Genomic DNA, 23387 nt, shown 5'->3' on the forward strand with positions numbered 1-23387 from the left:
GTAGATACTGTTACAAATAAACACACATACATTTTACCTTGAATTCATGCTAAGAACAGGCCGAACTACTGTTAACGAGCAAAAAATTCCCCTCGTTTGTTTGCAAGCACTTCGGCGCGTTAAAGAACTTTAGTAAATACCAACGACTGGTGAATACCGATTCTCGGTAAAATGATAGAAGAAGGCACTTTACGAGACGTCTGTTTTGGCGCGCAAAAAAATCTCTCGAATATTAACGATACTTCGAGAATACCACTTTTGCCTTTTACGAGAAAGTGGGTGCTCTACTAACACGTTACGGTTAAACGATAAAGAAGTTGGGCGAATGGGGCCCCAGGTCGAGTATGGGATTAGTTAGCCAGTTTTTTTGTTTTCGGAAGCATGGACTTGATGGTGGAGGAAGCCGTAACGGACCATCGGTTACGTGAACCACCCTACGGCGGTGAGGAGTCCAGCAATCTTCTCGCACATTGTCATCCTGCATGGGATTCGAACCTGCGAACCCACGAATGGTAGTCAGGTGGGAGTTAGGAATACCATATGCAAATATGTTTGTGCCACATCAACTAAAAGGAGGACGGACTAAAAGTAGGCACTTGCAAATTAGGCACTTTTTTAGGCACTTATTAGACACTTTGGAAAAAAAATAAAAAGGGCGTAATACCTTTTAAAAACATAATTAATTAGTTAAAAATGGTCAAATGAAATGTTGAAAACGCAAATTGCAACGGGCAAACTCAATAACAATATTTAAAACGTAGTATTAAAGGCAGTCGCACGCGCTTGGTCACTACATATGCTAGGCACATATTTAGGCACTTCGAAAAATAAAGAAAATGGCAATTATCTCTAATAAAAGACAGAGACATAAACATATTACCCACACTGATTAGCCTGGGTAAATATCCAATAGATGCACTTGAGTCTAGTACTGGAATTTAGAAATAATAAATTGTTACCGGTAGGCACTTATTTAGGCACTTCGGAAAAAAGGTGAAATGGACGTAGTAGCTCCTAAAAAGGTAATGAATTAGTTCAAAATATTTAAATTAAATGTTGAACGCGAAAACTGCAACAGTTAAATCCAATAACGATTTTTAAAACGTAGTATTAAAGGGAGACGCACGCGCTCTGTCTCCACGTATGCTAGGCACATATTTGGGCACTTCGAAAAATAAAGAAAATGGCAATTATCATTAATAAAAGACAGAGAAATAAAAATATTACCCACACTGATTAGCCTGGGTAAATATCCAATAGATGCACTTGAGTCTTGTACCGGAATTTAGAAATAATAAATTGTTGCCGGTAGGCACTTTTTTAGGCACTTATTTAGGCACATCGAAAAAAAGGTGAAATGAGCGTAATAACTTTTAAAATGATAATTAATTAGTTGAAAATTGTCAAATTAAATATTGAACACGCAAATTGCAATGGGTGAACCGAATAACAATATTTAAAACGTAGTATTAAAAGGAGTCACACGCGCTCGGTCACCACATATGCTAGGCACATATTTAGGCACTTCGAAAAAAGAAGAAAATCGGAATTATCACCAATAGAAGATAGAGAATTCATTATTCTAGGAGTTACTACGGCCATTTCACCTTTTTTTCGAAGTGCCTAAATAAGTGCCTAAAAAGTGCCTACCGGTAACAATTTATTATTTCTAAATTCCAGTACTAGACTCAAGTGCATCTATTGGATATTTGCCCAGGCTAATCAGTGTGGGTAAAATTTTTATTACTCTGTCTTTTATTGGTGATAATTCTGATTTTCTTCTTTTTTCAAAGTGCCTAAATATGTGCCTAGCATATGTGATGACCGAGCGCGTGTGACTCCTTTTAATACTACGTTTTAAATATTGTTATTCGATTCGCCTATTGCAATTTGCGTGCTATACATTTAATTTGACAATTTATAACTAATTAATTATTATTTTAAAAGTTATTACGCCCATTTCACCTTTTTTTTCAATGTGCCTAAATAAGTGCCTAAAAAGTGCCTACCGGTAACAATTTATTATTTCTAAATTCCAGTACTAGACTCAAGTGCATCTATTGGATATTTACCCAGGCTAATCAGTGTGGGTAATATTTTTATTTTCCTGTCTTTTATTAGTGATAATTGCCATTTTCTTTATTCTTCGAAGTGCCTAAATATGTGCCTAGCATATGTGGTGACAGAGCGCGTGCGTCTCCCTTTAGTAATACGTTTTAAAAATCATTACAGTATTGGGTTTAACTGTTGCAATTTTCGCGTTCAACAATTAATTTAAATATTTTGAACTAATTCATTATCTTTCTAGGAGTTACTACGTCCATTTCACCTTTTTTTTCGATGTGCCTAAATAAGTGCCTAAAAAAGTGCCTACCGGTAACAATTTATTATTTCTAAATTCCAGTACTAGACTCAAGTGCATCTCTTAGATATTTACTCAGGCTAATCAGTGTGGGTAATATGTTTATTCACTGTCTTTTATTAGTGAATATGCCATTTTATTTATTTTTCGAACTGCATAAATATGTGCCTAGCATATGTGGTGACCAAGCGCGTGCGACTGCCTTTAATACTGCGTTTTAAATATTGCTATTGAGTTTGCCCGTTGCAATTTGCGTTTTCAACATTTAATTTGACCATTTTTAACTAATTAATTATGTTTTTAAAAGGTATTACGCCCTTTTTACTTTTTTTCCAAGGTGCCTAAATAAGTGCCTAATTTGCAAGTGCCTACTTTTAGTCCGTCCCAACTAAAAGTACGGTACTTACCGCTTTTAGTGAACCTGCGACGACTAAACTGGGGGCGGGTCTCATGTAGTTTCGTACCTAACGTACTTCTAGTAGGCGTAGCATAACAATTTCTTCACATCTCAATCCTAACCCCCACCTGACCCCACCATCCCAAAATTACGTCACTACGACGTCACAGTGACGTAATAGAGCCCTTCAAACTATGCGAACTGTCATCCAAGACGCGCAGACGAGAACCCGAAATCGAACAGCCATTTCTCTCGTTTTCTCCTCGCAACGATCCCGATAGGAGAGAGATCGCTGACGTTAGTCATTTCTTTATCGTCGGCGCCGATGCTATTTCGGGCGATCGTATGAGTATTTGGCAAGCTCTATGACGTGATTGTGACGTCGTAGTGACGTAATTATCGGATGGCGTAGTCAGGTGAGGGTTAGGATTGGCATGTCAAAAAATTGTTATGCTACACCTACTAGAAGTACGTTAGGTACGAAACTACACGAGACCCCTGGGGTCTGGTGTACGGTACGGTAACATTAGCGAAGTCAGACTGTACGGTGTAGGTCTCTGTGCGTTTATACTTTTGGACGGACAACTCACCAGCGACACCAGGCTTCTGCCTCTCACTCTCAGCCTTTCTGTAATCGAGTTGTCGTCTCTGGTGTTGCTTGTTTACTCAGTTGTCCGTCAGCCTCATACCGTAGATCAGTAGATTGAAAAATTGTTTCATTTTTTGAAAATATTGATGTACTGTATTTTATGATAACAACACAGACATAGTTATTCAATATCTGTATATGCATTTTTACGTTTTGGATTTTTTTCTTTTTCCTATAGCCTAATGCTTTACCGGTATATGATTATAATATTTGAATATACTTTAATTGATTGATTGAACTTGGGAATGTTATTTTTTCATTTACATGATCATTTGATGGATACATTGATTTTGTAGGCCCTATAGCCTAGTTCTCTTCCAGTGTTCAGAAACCGAAAGTCATGACATCTTACGTTGGTTCCAATGTTACAATAAACTGTGGGGATGTAATAGGTCATTGTCAGGGAATCGTGAAAGAAGTAGACCAAAAATCACAAACAATTACAATTTCCAATCCATATCGAAATGGTTTTAAATGCCCACATAATGAGATGACAATTCCGTCGTCTGATATCGTAGAAATCACCATCATTGATGGCCTTCTTTCAACATTGGAAACTAAGGATAAGAAATCCCCAAAAATTGGGTTATCAAGTGTAAAAAAAGAAAAAAGGCCTAAAAACAATGAAAGCCGACAAGTTGGTATTACAGATAGAATACCAATGCATTCTAGTTCACCACAACCTGGCTCGGAGTATAAAGGTGGGAAAAAGTATTCAAAAGTACGGAAGGGTTTATATAATCGGGATGACGATACGTTTGATAACAACCCGCAAGATATGACTGAAGATTTCGATTTTGTCAAGAATCTTGCTCTTTTTGATAAACTTGCTGTATACAATGAGATAAACTCTGGAAGTGATGGAGAAAGTATGAGAACTCCATCAAAACAGAGACATAGAAAGGTTGAAGAGAAATACAAGCATGACGAGTTCGTTCTACAAAAAGGGCCTGTAATATACCGACAAATAATAACAAATGAGGTGACCAAATACGAAGTTTCAGAATATTACACAGATGCAGGACTTGTAGTTCCCACTATTTCAAATGATACCTACATACAAATATTGCATGCTGCTGAACTTATGGGTTTCGGAATGGATAGACAAACTGAAATATTTGGAGCTAATGCAAGTCTCATGGCTCTATCTGTATTGGGTGGCTGTAATAGGCTTCATCCAAGAAATTCACATCAGCCCCCATCTGCAGTTGTAATGTGTGGGCCTCATAGAACAGGTGCTCAAGGTGTTGCAACAGCGAGGCATCTTTCAAATCATAATGTAAAAGTGAATGTGTTCATGCCCAATTTTGTTAAAATACATGCTTGCCTACAAGAAGAATTAAGACTATTGTCTCTAACAGATGCTGTTGTTATTAGCGAATATTCTGAATTACCTACAAATCCTGTTGATTTAATCATTTCTGCGATGGATGAAGAAGATTGTGAATTTTTATATCAGCAATCTTGGTATCAACATTCCGTTCGTTGGTGTAATGAAAATCGAGCTCCTTTAATGTGTCTCTCTCCACCAGCTGCATTACCTCCAGATTTGCATATAAAATGGTCTGTGTGTGCAGTACTGCCTTTTTCACTTTCAGCAAAATATGGTGCTTTATACATGATTGATGTAGGAATACCAGTGAGAGCATTTGAAAAACTAGGAATTCAGTATCAGTCGCCTTTCTGTGGTAAATCTTTCCTTCATTTACACAAAAGTAAATGAGAAATGTACAGTACTTGCTTTTTTAATCTTTTAAATGCATTTTGTACCGGTATAAATGTGAGTGTGACCTTGGTCATTCGTATATTAAAGGTTTACCATCTCTTGGAAAATGTGCTGGTTAAATAAACATATTTGTTTTTTTTTTGCTCCTTCATTCCATTTCTCAATTTTTATCTTCCTTTTATTAATCTCAATATTGGAGAAAAGGGTTGACAGATGATAATATGGCACCTTGTAAAGGTTTTTATGAATGTTTGATAACCAAGCAAGACTCCACCCAACTATATGTGTGTGGATGGAGAGTCCAAAAGATCACCACTAGTCCACACTGCAGCTAAATATAAATACGATGCCATCAGCATATTAAAAATATCCATCTCAAGAAATGACATTGCAATGTTTGGTACTTGACTACAGTGTATAAATAAACAGTTTGCTGAAGGGAATTTACTTATTTCTCCTTGAAATATACTTACAGAATACAGAAAAAATCTCATCTAGTAATTTTGTTATAAACTTGGTCATTGTTAACGCCTATATTGGGGATCATTTTTTTGCTTTAACAAACCATTTTTGCCATTTAATTTATTCATTCCACCCTTTTCTGTAGATTGATTGTATTTATAAAATGCTGTAGTAAATGAATGAAGAATTTCTACTACCGGTACTTGTTTTTTTGAACTGGTCAGTTTTAGCCAGTATTGGGTACTTACAATGTATCACCTAGTTCAATACTGATTTCTTTGACAAAATTCCATTTTCTACAGTTGTTTTTGTATGACAATGTTCATCTAATGCTATTTTCATTTTTCTGTAGATTTATTATGGGTTTTTTAAAGCTAATTTATAATGCTGAACTAGTTAGTACCTTGTAAATAGTCGATGTTCCATCACAATGAGGATTCACTTTAGACGTCCAGATTTTTCCGGAATAAAATTGAGATGGAGATATCTGAAACTATGTTACCTATCATTGACTTATAACACCTATTCATCTGCAACAGAAGTCCTTTTTGAGCCCATCATAACTCTAGTGGATTTTGTTTCAAGATGGTTTGGTTTCGCCTTTGTTACATTGGTGACAATACTGGTTGCATATGTTGTTGTGGTTTATTACTCAATTGCAGTACCATATCTCATCTTAGCATTTTCATCAATACGAGCTGGAATAACTATTTTCTACGGACATTATCTTCTAATCATGATTAGTTTTCATTATTTTAAAGCAGTCCGTACCAATCCAGGAAGACCACCCAAAGATGCTTCAGAGAGAGCAGTAACATCTGTATGCAAAAAATGCATTCTGCCAAAACCACCAAGAGCACATCACTGCAGTGTTTGCAAAAATTGTGTTTTAAAAATGGATCATCACTGTCCATGGATCAATAATTGTGTGGGTCATTATAACCATCGATATTTTATATCATTTTGTATATTCATGTTACTTGGTACCATATTTGTGGTAACAACAACATGGCCAATTTTCACAGAATGTTTTAGTTTTCATAACAGAATGCAATTCGCCATGGATTATTTAAAAGATTTTTTTATTGAGGATATTTCTGATGATGAGAATGAAAATTTAGATTATATGAATGAAAATCAATCAAGTTTAAACAAAAAAGATATTAGTAATGCTTTACACCCGAAAATAGAAATTTTTTCTCATGTAGTTCCAGTTGCTCGACATGGAAAATCTGCAGAAGACACTGGTGAAATATTCCAATACCTTTATAGTGTTTGTTACACTGCCAATTCAGGAGCAAAAGGCAATTTGATATTTCTTTGGTTTTTGTGTGCTGGGGTAACGGTCGCCCTTGGTGCTTTAACTGCAATTCAGTTTCGATTGGTTAGTCTTGGAGAAACAAGTATCGAAAAACTCATCAATGATAAAGAATTTCGCAAAGCAAAAAAACTTGGATTGAAATTCAACAATCCCTACCATTTAGGATTTCGCAACAACTGGAAAATGATTTTAATGTTTCACGACTTAAGATCATTCTTTTTGAATGTGATTCTTCCACGTAATATGTCACCTATTGGAGATGGATTAGTGTGGGATAAGCATATTGATAAAAATTACTCAGATTCATTATATGCAAATGGACATAAATAATGATGATATGTATTTCATTTTAGCAATGGATAATATGGAATGTTTTATGATGAAGAATATGCGTTTCTCTAATATTGCATTAATTTATGTAATAAGTTACTCCTTAATTTTGTATTTTTCAAAAGTATGGTATATTGTTTTTTGTTGGATGTCTAGTTGTAATTTTTGTATTTTTCAATTCATTGTTTTGTGTCTTCATGGTGTCTTTATGGTGTTAATTATGAACAATTGAAATACCTTGTAGACAAGTAAAGAATAGCAAAAGTTGTTTAATGTTAATTAAGTCTTGTCCAAAATGTCAACGTCTATGAATATCTTCGTAATTATATGTGTTTGTGTATACCGTATATGCTCGTTTTACTCGCCGATCTTGATTAAGGGCCCGTTTGAATAGCCGCCTGTGTGAACAGAACATGAAAATAAATAAGGGCCGGTGCTCGAATACCCGCCCGATGTAAAAGCTGATTTTTCAGTGGTGGAAAACAATAGGAAATAAGAAGTGCTTTTGTCACAACGCTGTTGAATTTTTGAGCGCTGGTAGATAACACTCACGCCTTAGGCGTCTAAAAGTTAAAATTTTCGTTATTCTCGTTTAAATCATACTTGAGAACTGGAAATGACAATATATTTTGTTTATAATTTTACTTTAAAAATAAAAAGCGCCCGTGCTTCAATGGTGGGTCGGCTACAAAATGAGCAAATACGGTATATATTCATGATTGCCATTGCCGGGTAATGAAATATTTTGAATATATTTGAATTATATGAATTTATTTTGTAACAGAGCAAACAAGAATTTAATCCATGTTGCAATATTTATAGCTAATTAATCATTTTTGTCCAATTTATTTATGATCGGGCGAAAAATCGGACACAGTTGGTCTGAAGTCACAATATACAATTTCATCAGTATTATATTTCCATGATTTTACTTGCATTTCCCAAAAGCATGATATTTTTTGACTAATTTGCAGTAGCATATGTACCTAAGTGTTTTAAATTTACCGTCAACTTATTTCCTGCATCACAAAATCATGATATATCTTCATTTTACTCAGCTTAAAGTCATTTTACTCTACTTTTGTAATGACTTACCGGTAAGTCATTTTCAGCTTCTTGCTTTTGTCTCCATCAAATGCAAAATATATTGTTAAATGCTACAAACAACACTCTGTTTATATATTTCGCAATAATCGAGTTTCCTGTTTTCTACCATTCAGTTTGAATCATTGTTTTTTTTAAACATTAAAACCTTGTGGAATTTTCTTTCAAGTATAAATACGGCTCAGAGATTAAATTTTCTGTAATGTAATTGCTATGGAAGAATATAGTCGGGAGGCCTTCTGTCATAAAGTTTCAGATGAACTTGTACGCTACATTGCTAATGAATTTGAGAAAACCATAGTGTTAAATGTGAGTCTTGTACAACGAACAAAGCATGCATCAAAAAAGAGACAAAGTGGATTCATTTTGTCAAGCAAAATTGTCGACTTGTTGCATGGTTTCACCTCATTTTCAGAAAGGTTCCATACTGTTTTGGAAGACGGTTTGAAGTTTATTAAAAACGAAAGTGAAAAATGGAGTATTTCAATATCTTCATGGTGGAAAGAGGGAGATAGCTATAGAATTCAATTGGATAAAGTGAAAGCATTCACTTGCATTCTTCCGAAAATAGTAGATTTTGAAATGTTACCTATCAGGCATGAGTTTGGACTGGAAAGTAATAGCACTTTATTATTTTGTCATGTCGAGCAGAAACTAACTATAAACGACATTAGATCCCTATTATATTGTTCGTTTGTGAGAAAGGCATTGAAGTGTGATCAATCATTGATCCATTTTTCATGTGATGATGAAACATGTTGTGATGTTATTAAGAATCTGGACCTCGGCCTTATGTGCAATAATTCATATAAAGACTATGCAGACATCACGAAAAATACTTCTGTATCAGATGTTCCACAACGTTTTTTAGATTGCATTCTGAGTGAAGAAAAAGATTCGTTTCCTTGTTTATCTAGTTTACGAAATCGAGAAAATAAAACTGCTTTCGAATCCAGAATTGCCAACACACATAAAAATGCGATATTTAATTCTGTCCGACAAAACGCAAAGACTTGCTTTCATGTTTGTAATCAAAAAAATGAAATGTCAGCTCGTCAAGCAGAACTTCATCATGCATGGTCCAGCGATGTGTCAAAGAAATCTGCTCAAACAATCTGTAGCGATTCAGATAAATATTTTGTTCATGCTGGTGTGAATGAAACTCGAATAGCAATTGATTTTATCAGAATGAGAAAAAAACAGATAATAGATGCTTTTGAGACTAAACTTCAAATAAGTGTAAAAGGTGAGTGCAATTTGAATGACGTGGAGTCCCTCCATGAATTATTGTGTCCAGATTTCTGTTTAATGATATTTTATCTCAAAGTGGTCACTCAGGTTGAGGTTAGCAAACTATCAGTGTTTGGAAGACGAGGGTATCATCTTCAAACTTGTACATTGTGTTAAAATCATCTTACGTTTTTTTATTTCGTTTATCGAACAGTTTTTCATGAAGATAAAATTGGTGTGTTCAAATGCTGGTTCCCAATTGAGTACTGTTCTTATTTTAGGTAAAGACTGGGAAAATAGAGTTGATAAAATGACGGCTGCTACAATAAGACTAGAATTTTTAAAGAGTTCACCAACAAATCGATTAAAAATATCCACAGAAAGGGCTACATTACCAACAGATGTCATGTTCATGTTGTATAACTTCTCAAGATTGAATATGTTACTGAATACATTCACGACTAAAGTAAAAGAAGGTAATTTATCCTTTTTATTTAACGTCATATACCTATTTTTTTATGTCTAACTGAGTTGAATAAGCAAGTTCGTGTTTATTATTATGTCACCTGTGGGATAATGATATTATAATAATAATTATATTATCTGTAGGCCTAGCATACGTAAGTGTGTTTGGTAATATTATAGGTAAATTAAACTTTGGTAAACCCACATGTGTGGTAGGTATTTCATAATACCACCTCCAATTCAGACTTCCTTATGTCAACACAGGAAAGAACGGTCTCTGTGCCAACTTTTGGAAGACCATTCAATATCATCATATACATGTATTCGAACATTGCTCTCTTGTTTTATCAGGGTATTACCCACCTCTGCCATCCTTTAGTGAACTCCAACTTGCAAGTCTAGCAGAGGATGCAGAATGGGAATTATTTATTGATCATCTTTGGATGTTTTCTGATGTTATAAGCAAACCTGTTATAACAGTGGGCCGCAATGTTATTAAAATATCATGTCATAATGTAAGTATTCGTGCACTATTTATCGTTTTTTCAGCATTTCTGTAGTAGTCTGCGTACTTTTGGGGCTCAATTTGTCAGCTATTGAGACTCTGAGCATTAGGTGGTGTTACTTGCATAACTTCGCCAGTTCAACATATCAACCATTTCTTTAATGGTAATCATCTTAGTTATGCTATACATCCTAATTCCTAGCATTTCTAAGGCAGATTTTTAACTTTCAATCTATGGTAGCTTCATATGTTTAGATTACATCTCGTTTAATTAAATCCTTTTTGCAACCTTACCTTTTATTTTCTCTGTCCAGGTCATCGACTATCTGCAGCAGCTTTGCAGATCTGTAAGTACGTTCTATTCTCGTCATCATATCTTGGGTCAAAATCTACCTCATCTTTTACCTGCGTTACATGCAAGAATTTATTTGATAAAGGCCACCAGAAATGCAATGTTACAGATATTGAATCTTTTGGGAATCGAACCTCCTCAACAAATGTGACCTGGTGTATACTTGCTTCTGGGTAAATACACTGCGTTTCGGGTGGATTACACTGCGTTTCGGGGGGATTCTATAACAGAGTCATCATAAAATACAATACTAAGTAGAATTAGGATTTCGCGACTAAAGTTGAAATAAAATTTGTGAAAATACACACACAAGCTGAGAAGCACACTCGTTTATATCATGTAATATTGACTCCTAAACAGGAAAATATCAAAGCTGTTATCATTCAGTTGACTTCTGATTGTGTTTGCGAAGTAGTCAAGGAGCTGAAAAAGCATGTTCAGCCTCAACTCGTCTAAGCTTAATAGTTACATACAACGTTCTTAGCTTCTCGGGTTTCGAAGAGCTGCGTTTCATGTTCTTTCCAGCTGGAACTTTTTCCGGACTCCACAGTGCCCTTTCGGCCCTCCGCCTTCATGATAAATCAAGAATGTATACTAGATGGTATTTTTTGTAATTTACTCTGTTTATTTGTTTGTTAACAGTCCCGTAGTAACAAATTATATTATAACTTACATTTGATTAGTTATTATACATATATTAAATAATCGAAGGAGATTCAACAACGCGCTTTTTAACGAGATGCTTCAACTTATATCTACGAACAAGTCGCATTGACACGCTTTTCGGCCCTTTGATATTAAAAACAGCGGCCACGGCGTTTTTAGCTTCTTCAAGGCCCTCTATAGTAAAGCCTTCATTTCTGCTTCTAATTATGTTTGGCCTCGAATTCGTTTTCCCATCAACATCGACAAATTGTCTTCTGTCATTGATGTTTCTCTCACCAGTCAATTCAACTTTTTCTTGATCGCCGACTCCTTTTCCCATTGTTTTTAATACCTCATTGATTGAACGAGACCTGTTTACTCGCCTACCCCTGATGTCGTATATAGCTCGTGTCAATGGATTTTTACAGCAGTTTTTTCGTCTAACGAAGTTCCTGAATCGTCTACTATTTTCTAGTATTCGCCAAGGGTTGGGAAACAGATTCATAGGAGGAGGTCGAACAACTTCCCTGCGAATAAAGCGTATCCACATGGATGTTCTATGAAATTTCCAGGCTGTTTCTTCATTCTCTCTTGTATCATCGTACGAATTGCTCATCATAGCAATTAACATGTTCAACATCACAATAATTGCAACGACGTGATAGGTTGCTACCAAAGTTTTCCCTGAAACATGACACTAAGTTAGCGATCAGAAGAGAAAAACTCCTAAGGACTGGAGATTGCCATTAGACACACGTCTTTTATCGTAATAAAAATAATTTTTAAGAAACTAATTACGAAATATTGCAGTCTCATTTTACGACAGTTAAAAGCACGTGACATATGACAAATTGACTCGTTTTACCAATTTTTTAACCCAAACAGCTTTAATCCTGTGATAACGATCTTAGATCGACCCTAATCGTACCCAATATGATGGATTAGGTTATGTTAAACAAAAATCTTTATATTGCCGATTCAAATCCCTACTGATTTAAATACATTCCTTCGAAGTGGATAACACTTTATGGCTCACCTACAAATTCCGTATATGTGTGCTTTCCGTCCAGTGACATGCTGTTAAGTTCAAATAAACCAAAGAGTGCCCAAAACAATTGAGTAATTGCACCAGGCATGGTGGTAAAAGGTGGGATATTTGTAATGCATGTTCCGTTCCGAACTGTAATATATATATAATATGTTGAATTTGCCATTACAGACGATGAAAATAATTGATAAAAACAAGCAAAAAACGATTATTGAATCAGGAAAGCTAACAAAACCTTGAGGTTTCTCCCGCCGTTCTGCCAGGTCTCGGTGCCTTTATTACTGGAAGCCTAAGTGATAACAGCATTCTTTTGCCTTTCCCGTGGCGCTCTGGTTGTCGCTAATTTTTTAATCAATTCAATGAAGTTGGTTATATGGCCCAACGACAAATAATGTTGCACAGTGCACACCCTTGGTTTAGTCCATATTATGATGCCCTCATCGCCTTCATGTTTTTATTTTTTCCTGGGGAAACGCCTCGATACCAACTCTGGTCTAGTGCAACATTTTAGTGATATTGGTGATGCAGTTCAAATTATTAGGTATACCGGATTAAAATCGCTCTTCATCTCACAATTATGAACGCTCACCTGCCGTATTCACTCCTTTTGCGCAAAACATTTTCGAACCTTCTTTCGTTCCGTAATACCAGTACAGATCACTTAATCCGAAGGCAAATGCAAATATAACCAGGGTAAATATGCAGAGAAATCGTATGATATCGTTCAGCATTTTTGCAAGAGATATTTGCAGTGGTCCTGTTAACAATGTTTTTTTTTAATGAATTCTTGTACTGTATTTGAGATCGTGCAAACCATAAAACGCAATAATATATCTTACCTAGTGTTCGATCTACTCTCATAAGCCCAAGTAATCTGATAAAGAAAAACACATATGCCCACGCATTCAATCCACCTGCTATAAGTCTAGGCTCAAAATGGTTCCATTCTGATCGTTCAATTGATGTAGATGCGTCCTTATTGTAAACCATGTCAAATATCCTGTCCAATATAAATATTTTGAATAAGAAAAATTGATGCAAATATTCGTTTTGTGATTGATTACAACTTGTAGCAAGGGGTGATCGAATACCTCCAATATTTTTTGTTTAAGGACTTTGTGACAAAGTTGTAGACGTGTTTTCACAGAAACTTTGGTTTATTTTCGTTGAAAACTAACAATGAATCGCTCGTTGCAGGTTGAAATTGCCGCTTTTGACATTCAACGTTAAATTTGTCCTGTTCTGACGAAGTTTGTGGGCCGACGTCTCGGTAATCGGGATATAGATATAGCTTATTTCTTGCAGGTATTATTGAGAATCAATGACGCCATTTTACATGCCGAAAATAAGGTAAATCTTATGAAATATAATTGTGTATGATTAGACACGATAGTCTTTTATCTTTTCCATGAAGTCTTATGAAAATTGCTGAAAATTTTTTTCAACTGCAGCTATTTCATACCGAATCCCAATAGTTGTTGAGAATAAAAGAAGCATCAGAAGGTCACTGTAGTTCCATTTATCACGTAGATATTCCTTTAGGCCTCTGTTTATACACTCTTGCATTTCTTGAACCCACTTTCCGAGAATCCAAATAAATATTAGGAGTTCTACAGTGGTGGGGCCAGCACCTGATAAAATAATAAATATGAAAACCAATCTCAAACTCAAAAAACCAAACTAAAAGAAAAGAATATTCGAAGTTCAATACACAGCAATGGATGTCACATTTACCCAAGCGATCTTGATCAACATCCTTCAGAGCAATATTTAGGAGAAGTAAAATTGCAAAAACAACATCCGAAATCATATGACAATTGAATGATATCGTTGGAAGTGTGATGATGCCTGTAAATATAGTTAGTGGATTCATTGTTTATTTTTTTGTTTATTTCGCTATGGTCTACCTACATCATAATCCCAGAATGAACAAACCGATATTCAATGGATATGATATTGCATCTTTCTATTCCTTTTTATCGTCAATGAAAAAAAGCCCCTGTTAAGGTAACCTTGTCCAATAGGTCCCCAGGCTGCTTCTCCCATTTACATAAAATAAGCCAACACTTTTGCTAGAATGGTTTGTTGCCGAGCTGTATTGATTAAGTGCTCACCCCGTATATTATTAGCAAAAAGATGCAATAACAAATATATTCAACACTACAGGCATGTATTCGGTGATTATACTGTAACACATCAAATTGATATCATGTCTTCAACAAACTTGCATGAAAATACGTACTTCCGAGAACGGTGTTTGGTGCGAAGACGTAGAGCAGTGATAGAACAGGAAAGAGCAATCCAATGGGTATTGAGATAAAGTTATTTTGCAAAAATGGCAACGATCGAAAACGTAGATAAGTCAGTGCGAGCTGAAAACATACATAAGGTAATTTTTCTTATCGATAGGGTTACCATATTTTTGTGACTTCAAAGCGGGATGCCTGCAAAGACAACCCCAAAGTTGTGATTTTGTAACTTTACATTTTCCGATTTTACTACAAAGGCCTACAGCCCTACATTTAAAGCAATCCCGGCTGTCTTCATTGACCTTATTGTCATCGAGAGTTTATGTGCATATTTTCTGTCTAAATATTGGGTTCAGTTCGAAAAATATAAAGGAATTGACGTTAACGATACAAAATAATTCGAATTTAGATTTTTTATCTACAACAAAAGGAAGAAAATATAATAAAATAGTCTGAGGCTTCCAAGCACTGAGAATTTACTTATTCGCCTAATCATACTCTTCTGTAGATAACACCGTCTTCAAAAAGACGTTGTTCAATATTACTTTCACGTAAAAGTCAGAGCTGGACCAATTAGTATTGATTTTACATGTGATAGGTTCGCTAACAATGAAACAAACAAAATAACGCATTCACCTTCAGTAAGTAGGCAAGCGCTGCGCTAGAAAGCAACAGCAGTAACGAGAACATGTTAATTGGCAATGTACGTGTATTATGCTGGATGGCTGAACGCCAAAGCGGGACTTTTGGCTGAATTGGCGGGACAAGACGCTAAAAACGGGACGTATGGTAAGCCTAAGTATAGATTATGTAGAGAGAGTTCGAATTTGTGGATATAATATTCAAAACACCAAACGGTAGACAACTTATTGATTTCTTGAAATTTAAATTAAGATGTCTTGCCTTACTTCTGTTCTGCGTTAAAAAAGTAAGCGCTTATATGCAGGAACTGATGGACGATACTACAGAGTTGGCGGTGATGATATGGTATAAAAGTATTTCTACCAAAATAACCATTTGTTCGTGAGACGAGGACATTAATCTTTCAGCTTCGTAACTTACATGAAGTAACTACATGGGTTATATTAAAATGCTACTTATCAATTCAATCCCGATTAGTAATCTTTTACAAGTTCAGTAAGTCCATTTTATACAGAATAAAAAAAATATGTAGTTACCACACGTGCGATACGAGACTTAATCCATGTGTTATTCATGCAAACCTGTATCTATTTAAATTATAAAATAAATGTGTTTTATCGAGGGACATAGAGAAAGACAACAAACAGAATAAGGAAATCACTCCAAAATCTCTCTCTATATATATGTATTTATTTATTTTACCTGAGATTGCTGGTGTGTTACAAAACGAATTAATTCCTCTTTACTTGCACGTTCCAATAATTTAAACCGGTTTTCAAGTTCATATCTTTTTGTTCTTGTACTTTCAATAAAACGTTTCAACTTATCTTGCGGTTTGAGAGAGGGTGATAAGTATTCGAATTGAAACAAATTTGCTAGTTCCTCAGAAGAACAAATCTTAAAACAGAAAACTTTGGTTTAATACAGATGTTTATCAACGGTATAATGATTCCCAGTTCGTATAAACATACTCCACCCACTATAAATGGTTTATAGCAGTTATAACAGTTTTTATTCGACAAATAACTCCGCTTGGTCACATAATCAAAATAATTTAAAGTATCAAAACTCAAATCAGACACAAATGCAGCGTGGTTAATGAGAAATATCAACACCATGAGATGCGTTAACCTTCATTCGACTAATGCAATTACAAGCTAATGTAAGTTTGCCAATGTCTTTTCGAGCTTATGACTCGCTAAAATGAAATCTCAAAAAACTTTTAATGTTGTATCCGTCATCGCTTGAATTCTTAGCATCGAAAAAATAGTGCTGAATGAGATGATTTCCATCTAAATTAGTAACAAATTCTATGTAAAAACTACGAGGTAGGCATACAAAACAAAGAAGTAACTTACAAAATCGAGTAATGAGCACATATAATCTTCAATTTTGGAAATGATTCCTTTATAAAAATTACTGAACTCTTGTTCCTGTTTTGCATAAACTCGTACTTTTCTAATTTCCTGCATGCAGTACTTCATTGGATTCATCCTGTTTAACTAAAATATAGGCAATTGATAGACAATAAATTACATATTACAACCAAAATGACCAACTACGAGAGACCATCATGAATGACGGAAGCAAGGCATGAGGTGCATAAACTGCTGAAGATTGGAAAATTTATTTACGGAAATAACAGCCAGTATATTGGAATAATAGAGAACGTATTTTGTAATATTGGATATGAATGTATATATATTATGACAATAGTGATGAGATAATACGGAAGTTTTTTGAAACTCATTTACTTCCGTAGTTAATGTGATGAATGCGGGCTGTGCTCTTGCTTCACAAATCATTCTTCTTTCATTAGCTGATTCCCATGCTTCTTGGATGCCTTCACTCCAGTCTTTGAGTTGCTGAAATAATATTGGATATTTTTGACTCAGAGATTTTTTCAATCGAAGTCCAGGCTTCGAACTCCACCTTGTCACAAAGCGTACATCCCCGTATGAGTATCATACAGTCACTATAAAAATCCGTTCCCGAATTTATGTTGGTATAAATCCCCAGCACTGGCGGGTTTACCTAATACGTACACAAACAAAACAACGTCGACGTCACATACCGGTAACTGATGGCCGTATTCATGCAGCAATGATAACATCCTGTAGTTGTTATTATGAGCCGCCAACAACATCGGAGTCATCCCAATTTGAAAATAAGGATTTTCTTCAGCAATTTTAGCCTGCGTGCAAGGATCATACAACATCAATATCTTCATTCCTTCAATAAAATCTGCTTCGACGGCGTGAAAAATGTTCAAGTCCAGTTTTACCTTAAAAAAAATTTATTTAGCAATATTTAGTTTCTGTTAAGTAGAAAATTATAATGATCATAGGCTGAAATGCAGAAATAAAATGGTTCTGTTTACATTTAGAGAGAATAGGTTGGATCACTTCGAACACAAATAGTATCTAATTAGTCAGTAGAATATTTTGGACAGTTGCTAGTTTTCTTGATCAAGACTTCATGAAATCATTACCCCGTGTTCTAACAATCGTGTCATCATCGTTTCATTTTTGTTGTCTATGGCAATTGTTAATGCCGATTTTTCGTCTGCATCTTTGAAATTTTTATTGAGTGGTTTAGCTGCACGCGCCACTTTCGCGAGGGAAAATAGAGCGTCGACCTCCTTCAGCATTCCCTTTCTCACAAGTGTAAGATACAGCGTGTTCACAGTCTCTCCCCTGTGAGAATTGAATTTAAATAATGTGTTAAATGTAAATCAACAGTGATCGTTTTTTCAACTTCAACGTGAAAATTACATATAGTCTCAGTATTATCTACGGTAGCCTACTGTCGACTATTTGCATGCATTTTATATGCGATATCGAACAAATTAAACACCTCCAGATGATGGGTTTTAAAGTAAGTTCAATTATACAGCAAAATAACTAGTATTTTGCAGTTATTAGTGGCTGGTCTAATATGAAAAAAATTTGGTACGTACTCAGGTAAATTGTGCAAACACTGCCTGACTTTCCATCCAGCTTTCAGCTTCGATGCCTGTGCTTTGTTCAACAAAAGTTTTGCATCGCGTTTGTTTTTCTTCAATTCCCAAATTGTCGCTGGACTTTGCTCTTTCACATAACCACCCCCTTGTTACGATTGAATCGTGTATGAAAAAATTTATACTGATAAAAAATCAGCGTTATTAAATTCTCTCTCACAATTTGTAGCAAAGCTACGCCAAAAATCCTGGCTTGTTTATTTTAAAATATTTATTTTTATTATCCTCAAGTATACTATTGGGCAAAATTGTATATAAATATATATGTATATCGAGCTAATAGTAGTATATAATAGTAAAGTATATAAATAAACTTACCCGAAATTGTCTTTTTCACTTTCTTCAAACGCGATTTCACGTCAATGAGCGCATTAGGGTCTATGCCTTTCGATGGTACATGCATGGGTATACGTTCTTGTCTTGATGTTCCCAATGGATCAGACGGTATATCAGCAGTGTACCTCTGTAAATTCTCCTCTAACGCTGTTAGATCTTCCTCTGAGTTAATCTTTTTGTTAAAGGAATCGAGTCGAAGAAAACAAGATTCCATGTTTACGTATTGACCGAATATTATTATGTAGGCCTACATATTTAGTAAATATATATATATCTACTATAGATTGTCCTCTAGGCCCTAACAAATCCAATTTTTCTCAAATTCTGCCGCGGCTTTGGTTTTACCTCACCTATTCAGTAAGTACACAGAGTCGACCGCTTGGAAAAACTGTACTCATATGCATCAGTTATCTGGCTAAAACGTTCTCGTCATTAGTCTTTGGAATTTGGTCATAGGTTCGAATATAAAAAATATTATTGTTTGTATACAAGCATAATTATATTGTGGGGCCGAATATTTACAAAATTGCTAACACTCTTTCATGATTTGACATCACGACAATAAATAAAATGGCTGAAAAAGAAATGATTGTTACAGGGTATTCTTTATATTTTTTTCCATAATCTTCAAATTTTATCACTAGTTTTTTATGTGCCTAAAGGTGGTTTCGTTTAATTCATAAATATACGAAAATCGATGCACTAATTCATTGCGTTTTAGCAGGTTTGTAGAAAAATAATACCTGGCCGTCTTGGGTATATGTATAGAGTTCATCATCAGATGAAGAAGATGTATCTGCATTCTCTAGCACTGGAAAAAGAAATAACGACTTTTAAATTACACAGAGAGGCAGAAAAATTGTAATTTTATTTCATTTTCCAAATATTTCTGAATGAACGACTTGTCAATCTAAGAGGCAAATATAACTGAATTATATGACATGAGCATATCGCATATGTAAACTTTCCATTGAAACGTTTTATTCCTGGATCCCCAATGTTAGATGACTGATAAAATGTTTAGATGAGTACACACACTTGTAAGAATTAAATAAATAAATTCTAGGAGCATCCAATACATATAATTTTCTTTTGTTTGTGTTCAGTATGGTAGCCCTTTCAAAATCATTTATGCGTACCGAAAGTATTTTACCGCTTATATATAGGGCGGCCCAATATTTTATTATTCCGACTGAAAATTTCGGTACAAGATATTTTATGATGCTCCAGAAGTATACACACCAAGATGTCGCACAACCTGAATCCTAACCGTCACACACATAATATGTTCAGGTTGTGCGCCATCTTGGTGCGCATACTTTGGAGGTCCTATTTTATTTCCGTGCACGACTCATGGAATATTCTGTGTAACGTTGGATCGTCAATGGCTAAAGTTTAAAGCGTCGATCGCAGCCTTATATTGTGACGAACCTGGAATAGTTCTTTTCAACGCGTCCAAAACGTGAATTCGTTTGAGAATTTTTCGTTCGAAAGGGCTATTTTGAGCAACAAATTGCATTCAGGAAGTACAATGTAGAAACCATTGGTATAACTTTTTTTATGTATGATTAGTCGAGATACGGAATTAAATTTTTATAGTTCTTTGTGCTACTTTTGTACACGTCTAGTGTGAGGATTACAGTTTCCCTTGTCAAAGTTTATTCTCACAGAATATTTATTTAGTAAACCAAAATTGTACTTACTTCTTGACAATCTGGCTTGCATTTTGAAAGAGGTCTTGCTTGCCCTAGCATCACCTGTAGGATCAGCAGAATTCCTTTTCACGACAATCGGATTATTCACACTTTTCTTTTCTGTCTGATATTCATCATCAGAATGCATTGTGGTATCTTTCATTTCGTCAAATTCTGTGTAACTATATCCTGGTGGAGTTTCTTTCCCATTCATGGCAATTGCTTCTTTAATTTTCTCCACTTGAATTTTTTCATCCTCGCTGCCTTGAATGATATACTCTCCAAAACCTTGTGAACAATTACTTGAGTTGTCATCGTCGGATGTCGTGTCCACCTTGTTGTCATAAATCGAGAGTGTTGAACTTTTGTTGCTCATATTTTGAACAAGATATGATACTCCTATCCAACTTATTGGTGCGTGTATGTCATATTTAATTTAGGCCAACAAAATACAATATCATATGTCTTGTATTGACTAAACGATTCGGTAAATTATTACACTGAGCCAGATGATTCAAAATTAGAAAAGAAACTCAAATCATGAAGTATTCCATTCATTTTATGTTTTTTTGAATACGCGAATCAAGGGTATTCGAAAACGAGTGTAGCCTTTCTTGGAAGTTTCGTATGAATATGGTCTGGCAGATATTCGATATTTTGAGTAGAAATGCTTTTAATTTTCTATGGCTGTAAAAATACCTTTTGTCTGTAGACTACGAATGAAATTTTATTTATTCTACAATTCAATTTTTCCAAATTTGTAGAGAAAATTCGGGTATTCGACTTGCTTCTGGATTCCGGACTCGGACATACTATAGAGTTTGGCCCCGCACCCTCTCAGTCTTATTAAACTTGATCACGCATTTTCAAAAAGGGCGATATATATATATATATATATACCGGTATATATAATTTTGAATAAGTAGTGAGCAAGTATAGTTATTCTAAACATGTTCCTCTTTTTTATATTTTTCTCCAATCTTATAGTTGGCTGTTACTATAATACTCTGTGCCTGTAAAAAATTTCCTGCTGTTAGTATATGCACAACTTCTATGAGAGCTTATATCACCCAGGCATCAACTCACGTAGCCTACTATTTATCTACGATAAATTATAATATAACTTGTAAGTTAAACGTTTTGTTGGTTTCTTGTCGCATATAATCCATCTCCGCTTGCGTTATGCGACTCACCTCACGGAATAAGGAAATAACTTCCGTTATCATATAGTACATCATTTCAAGATATCTAAGGGCTGTTTTGATCACGCGAGACCGAGTCGTATAATCCAAGCTGTGCACTAAAAACCCTGAACTACTTGTAGTTGGTAATTTAAGAACAATTTCTAAGACAATTTTCACATATGACTGGTTTTGAAAATAACTTCATTCACGCTCGGATTGATGTCGGGTATGGTTTGATAATAGTTGTATTGAAACTAAATATCGCCCAAACTAAATAAACCCCAAGTTAGATGAAACACGGCACATACAAAAATCGACTATCAATATATTTTTTTAATCGCTTAGAACTAGTGAGCATGTATTCTCTTAATTGTGTTCATACTGGTACTAAGGCTCACCACAGGATGCCACACCACCCACAACCCGGGCGCATAATTGGAATCAGAATGAATTTTCGTGAGATGGTCGATCGTTCGTCATGTCACGCGGTAATAATTCTTTCTGGATTCAATGGTTACAAATTGATTACTTTATATACTGTTGTTCGAGCCAAACTGATATGTGTAGCATTTCTATCGTCTTGAAGAACGCGAACATTTGTAAGATTTAATTAACGCAAAATATCTCAAAACTGAACTAAGAAAAAAAAAATAAACTGCAAATGTTTTCACAATGACCGACAAATCTGCAATTTTATTTTTAAAAGATATTCAAATTTATTATGTCATGTGTGCCAAATTAAATTGATTTTAGAACCGCTGTCACCTGGCTTCACTCAAGGGCTCAAGCTACTAATTTTCTCCAGTTAGCAGACAAACGATAATACGATCACTCTCATTTCAATAATCACAACTTAAATCACTTCGGCAGTAACCAAATAATAATACTTTAAAAACTAGGCCTACAGTGATCGAAATGTTTATATTTGTTTAGTTCATCAAAAACACAGAACAGAATGTTTCCGGCACCGCATATTGATGGTGATCGTACAAACCTTAGGCAATCTACGCCTGTTGCCGATTAGACAAAAGTGTCGTGTCATATTTATTGCGGGTTTGAATAACGTTGAACACAAACCTAAAACGACCTTAGGAAGGAGGCCGGCCTAGTCTACTCATGTTCTAGCAATTTTCGAAATCATATTGGTATCTGCATTGTGTCAAAAACAGTAAAGAGTTCTGGATTTCAATCAGGGGGTGGAGGATAACCATAATGAACAAAGAAAATTAAGCGCAATATTATCTGAAACATGATCTCATCAAACTACATTAGGCTCCATGGTCGTGAAAGTAAAATAAGAAAAAATGAGAGAGTCCGCCGAAACAAGCATTTCGACTTCAAAATACCACGGGGATGTATATTGCCATGTCCCTTTCATATAGCCTAATGTGTTGCGTGGTGTCCCATGAGGTAATTAGAATCACGAATCTAACCAAAGTGAATGTATGCATATCTCTCTTCCTCGTTCTGAGCTACTTGCCCAGTTTAGCTGTTCTACGTGGGTGTCGGCGTACGTTATAGCGTAATTAAACAACATAGCGTAAGATCTCTTCATAAATAACAATTTTTCATGACACACTCTGCTTACACGCAAACGTTACTGTGGCCCGGATAGATAACAGACAGAAGGGCCAAGTTTACCTGCAGGTAGGTAGACTAGGGCCCCT

At 35.2% G+C, this 23387-nt stretch overlaps 4 protein-coding genes across 5 annotated transcripts; 3 read left to right on the top strand and 1 right to left on the bottom strand.

Annotated features, from left to right (window-relative positions):
* The first annotated feature begins 3308 nt into the window (after positions 1–3308).
* LOC120326041 (enhancer of mRNA-decapping protein 3-like) lies at positions 3309–5949 on the top strand. Its single transcript, XM_039392250.2, has one exon. It carries the CDS (start codon positions 3749–3751, stop codon positions 5129–5131), a length of 1383 nt encoding a protein of 460 aa, XP_039248184.2. The 5' UTR covers positions 3309–3748; the 3' UTR covers positions 5132–5949.
* A 57-nt stretch (positions 5950–6006) lies between these two features.
* On the top strand, positions 6007–8467 carry LOC120326042 (palmitoyltransferase ZDHHC16-like). The gene has a single exon (XM_039392251.2). The coding sequence runs from the start codon at positions 6027–6029 to the stop codon at positions 7245–7247; it is 1221 nt and encodes a 406-aa protein (XP_039248185.2). The 5' UTR covers positions 6007–6026; the 3' UTR covers positions 7248–8467.
* An 86-nt stretch (positions 8468–8553) lies between these two features.
* On the top strand, positions 8554–14765 carry LOC120326110 (uncharacterized). 2 transcript variants are annotated; one of them, XM_078112220.1, is made up of 5 exons: positions 8554–9597; positions 9863–10057; positions 10398–10561; positions 10866–11058; positions 13794–14765. In XM_078112220.1, exons 1-4 carry the CDS (start codon positions 8565–8567, stop codon positions 11052–11054), a joined length of 1581 nt encoding a protein of 526 aa, XP_077968346.1. In that variant the 5' UTR covers positions 8554–8564; the 3' UTR covers positions 11055–11058; positions 13794–14765. The 2 variants fall into 2 exon arrangements, with proteins under 2 accessions (XP_077968346.1, XP_039248276.2); XM_039392342.2 differs by lacking the exon at positions 13794–14765 and having other exon boundaries at positions 10866–11226.
* On the bottom strand, positions 11534–21062 carry LOC120326109 (short transient receptor potential channel 4-like). The gene is made up of 16 exons (XM_039392340.2): positions 20546–21062; positions 19586–19653; positions 18825–19014; positions 18447–18594; positions 17979–18183; positions 17562–17771; positions 17242–17352; positions 16846–16989; positions 16190–16384; positions 14839–14968; positions 14331–14444; positions 14059–14227; positions 13436–13596; positions 13186–13353; positions 12585–12728; positions 11534–12232 (listed from the first exon to the last, which is right to left on the bottom strand). Exons 1-16 carry the CDS (start codon positions 20910–20912, stop codon positions 11601–11603), a joined length of 3156 nt encoding a protein of 1051 aa, XP_039248274.2. The 5' UTR covers positions 20913–21062; the 3' UTR covers positions 11534–11600.
* Between the last annotated feature and the right edge of the window lie 2325 nt (positions 21063–23387).

Source organism: Styela clava, chromosome 4 (genome assembly GCF_964204865.1).
Source record: "Styela clava chromosome 4, kaStyClav1.hap1.2, whole genome shotgun sequence".
In the NCBI taxonomy this organism is placed as follows: domain Eukaryota; kingdom Metazoa; phylum Chordata; class Ascidiacea; order Stolidobranchia; family Styelidae; genus Styela; species Styela clava.

What these genes read in the sequence shown, in the direction of transcription:
- LOC120326041 (XM_039392250.2), top strand. Translation starts at nt 3,749, where the DNA reads ATGACATCTTACGTTGGTTCCAATGTTACAATAAACTGTGGGGATGTA.
- LOC120326042 (XM_039392251.2), top strand. Translation starts at nt 6,027, where the DNA reads ATGAGGATTCACTTTAGACGTCCAGATTTTTCCGGAATAAAATTGAGA.
- LOC120326110 (XM_078112220.1), top strand. Translation starts at nt 8,565, where the DNA reads ATGGAAGAATATAGTCGGGAGGCCTTCTGTCATAAAGTTTCAGATGAA. An exon ending in CACGACTAAAGTAAAAGAAG is followed by an intron (nt 10,058 to 10,397) that starts GTAATTTATCCT and finishes TTGTTTTATCAG; the next exon opens with GGTATTACCCACCTCTGCCA. An exon ending in TTAAAATATCATGTCATAAT is followed by an intron (nt 10,562 to 10,865) that starts GTAAGTATTCGT and finishes TTCTCTGTCCAG; the next exon opens with GTCATCGACTATCTGCAGCA.
- LOC120326109 (XM_039392340.2), bottom strand. Translation starts at nt 20,912, where the DNA reads ATGAGCAACAAAAGTTCAACACTCTCGATTTATGACAACAAGGTGGAC. An exon ending in CACGATTGTTAGAACACGGG is followed by an intron (nt 17,772 to 17,978) that starts GTAATGATTTCA and finishes ATTTTTTTTAAG; the next exon opens with GTAAAACTGGACTTGAACAT. An exon ending in AATACGGCCATCAGTTACCG is followed by an intron (nt 17,353 to 17,561) that starts GTATGTGACGTC and finishes ATATTATTTCAG; the next exon opens with CAACTCAAAGACTGGAGTGA.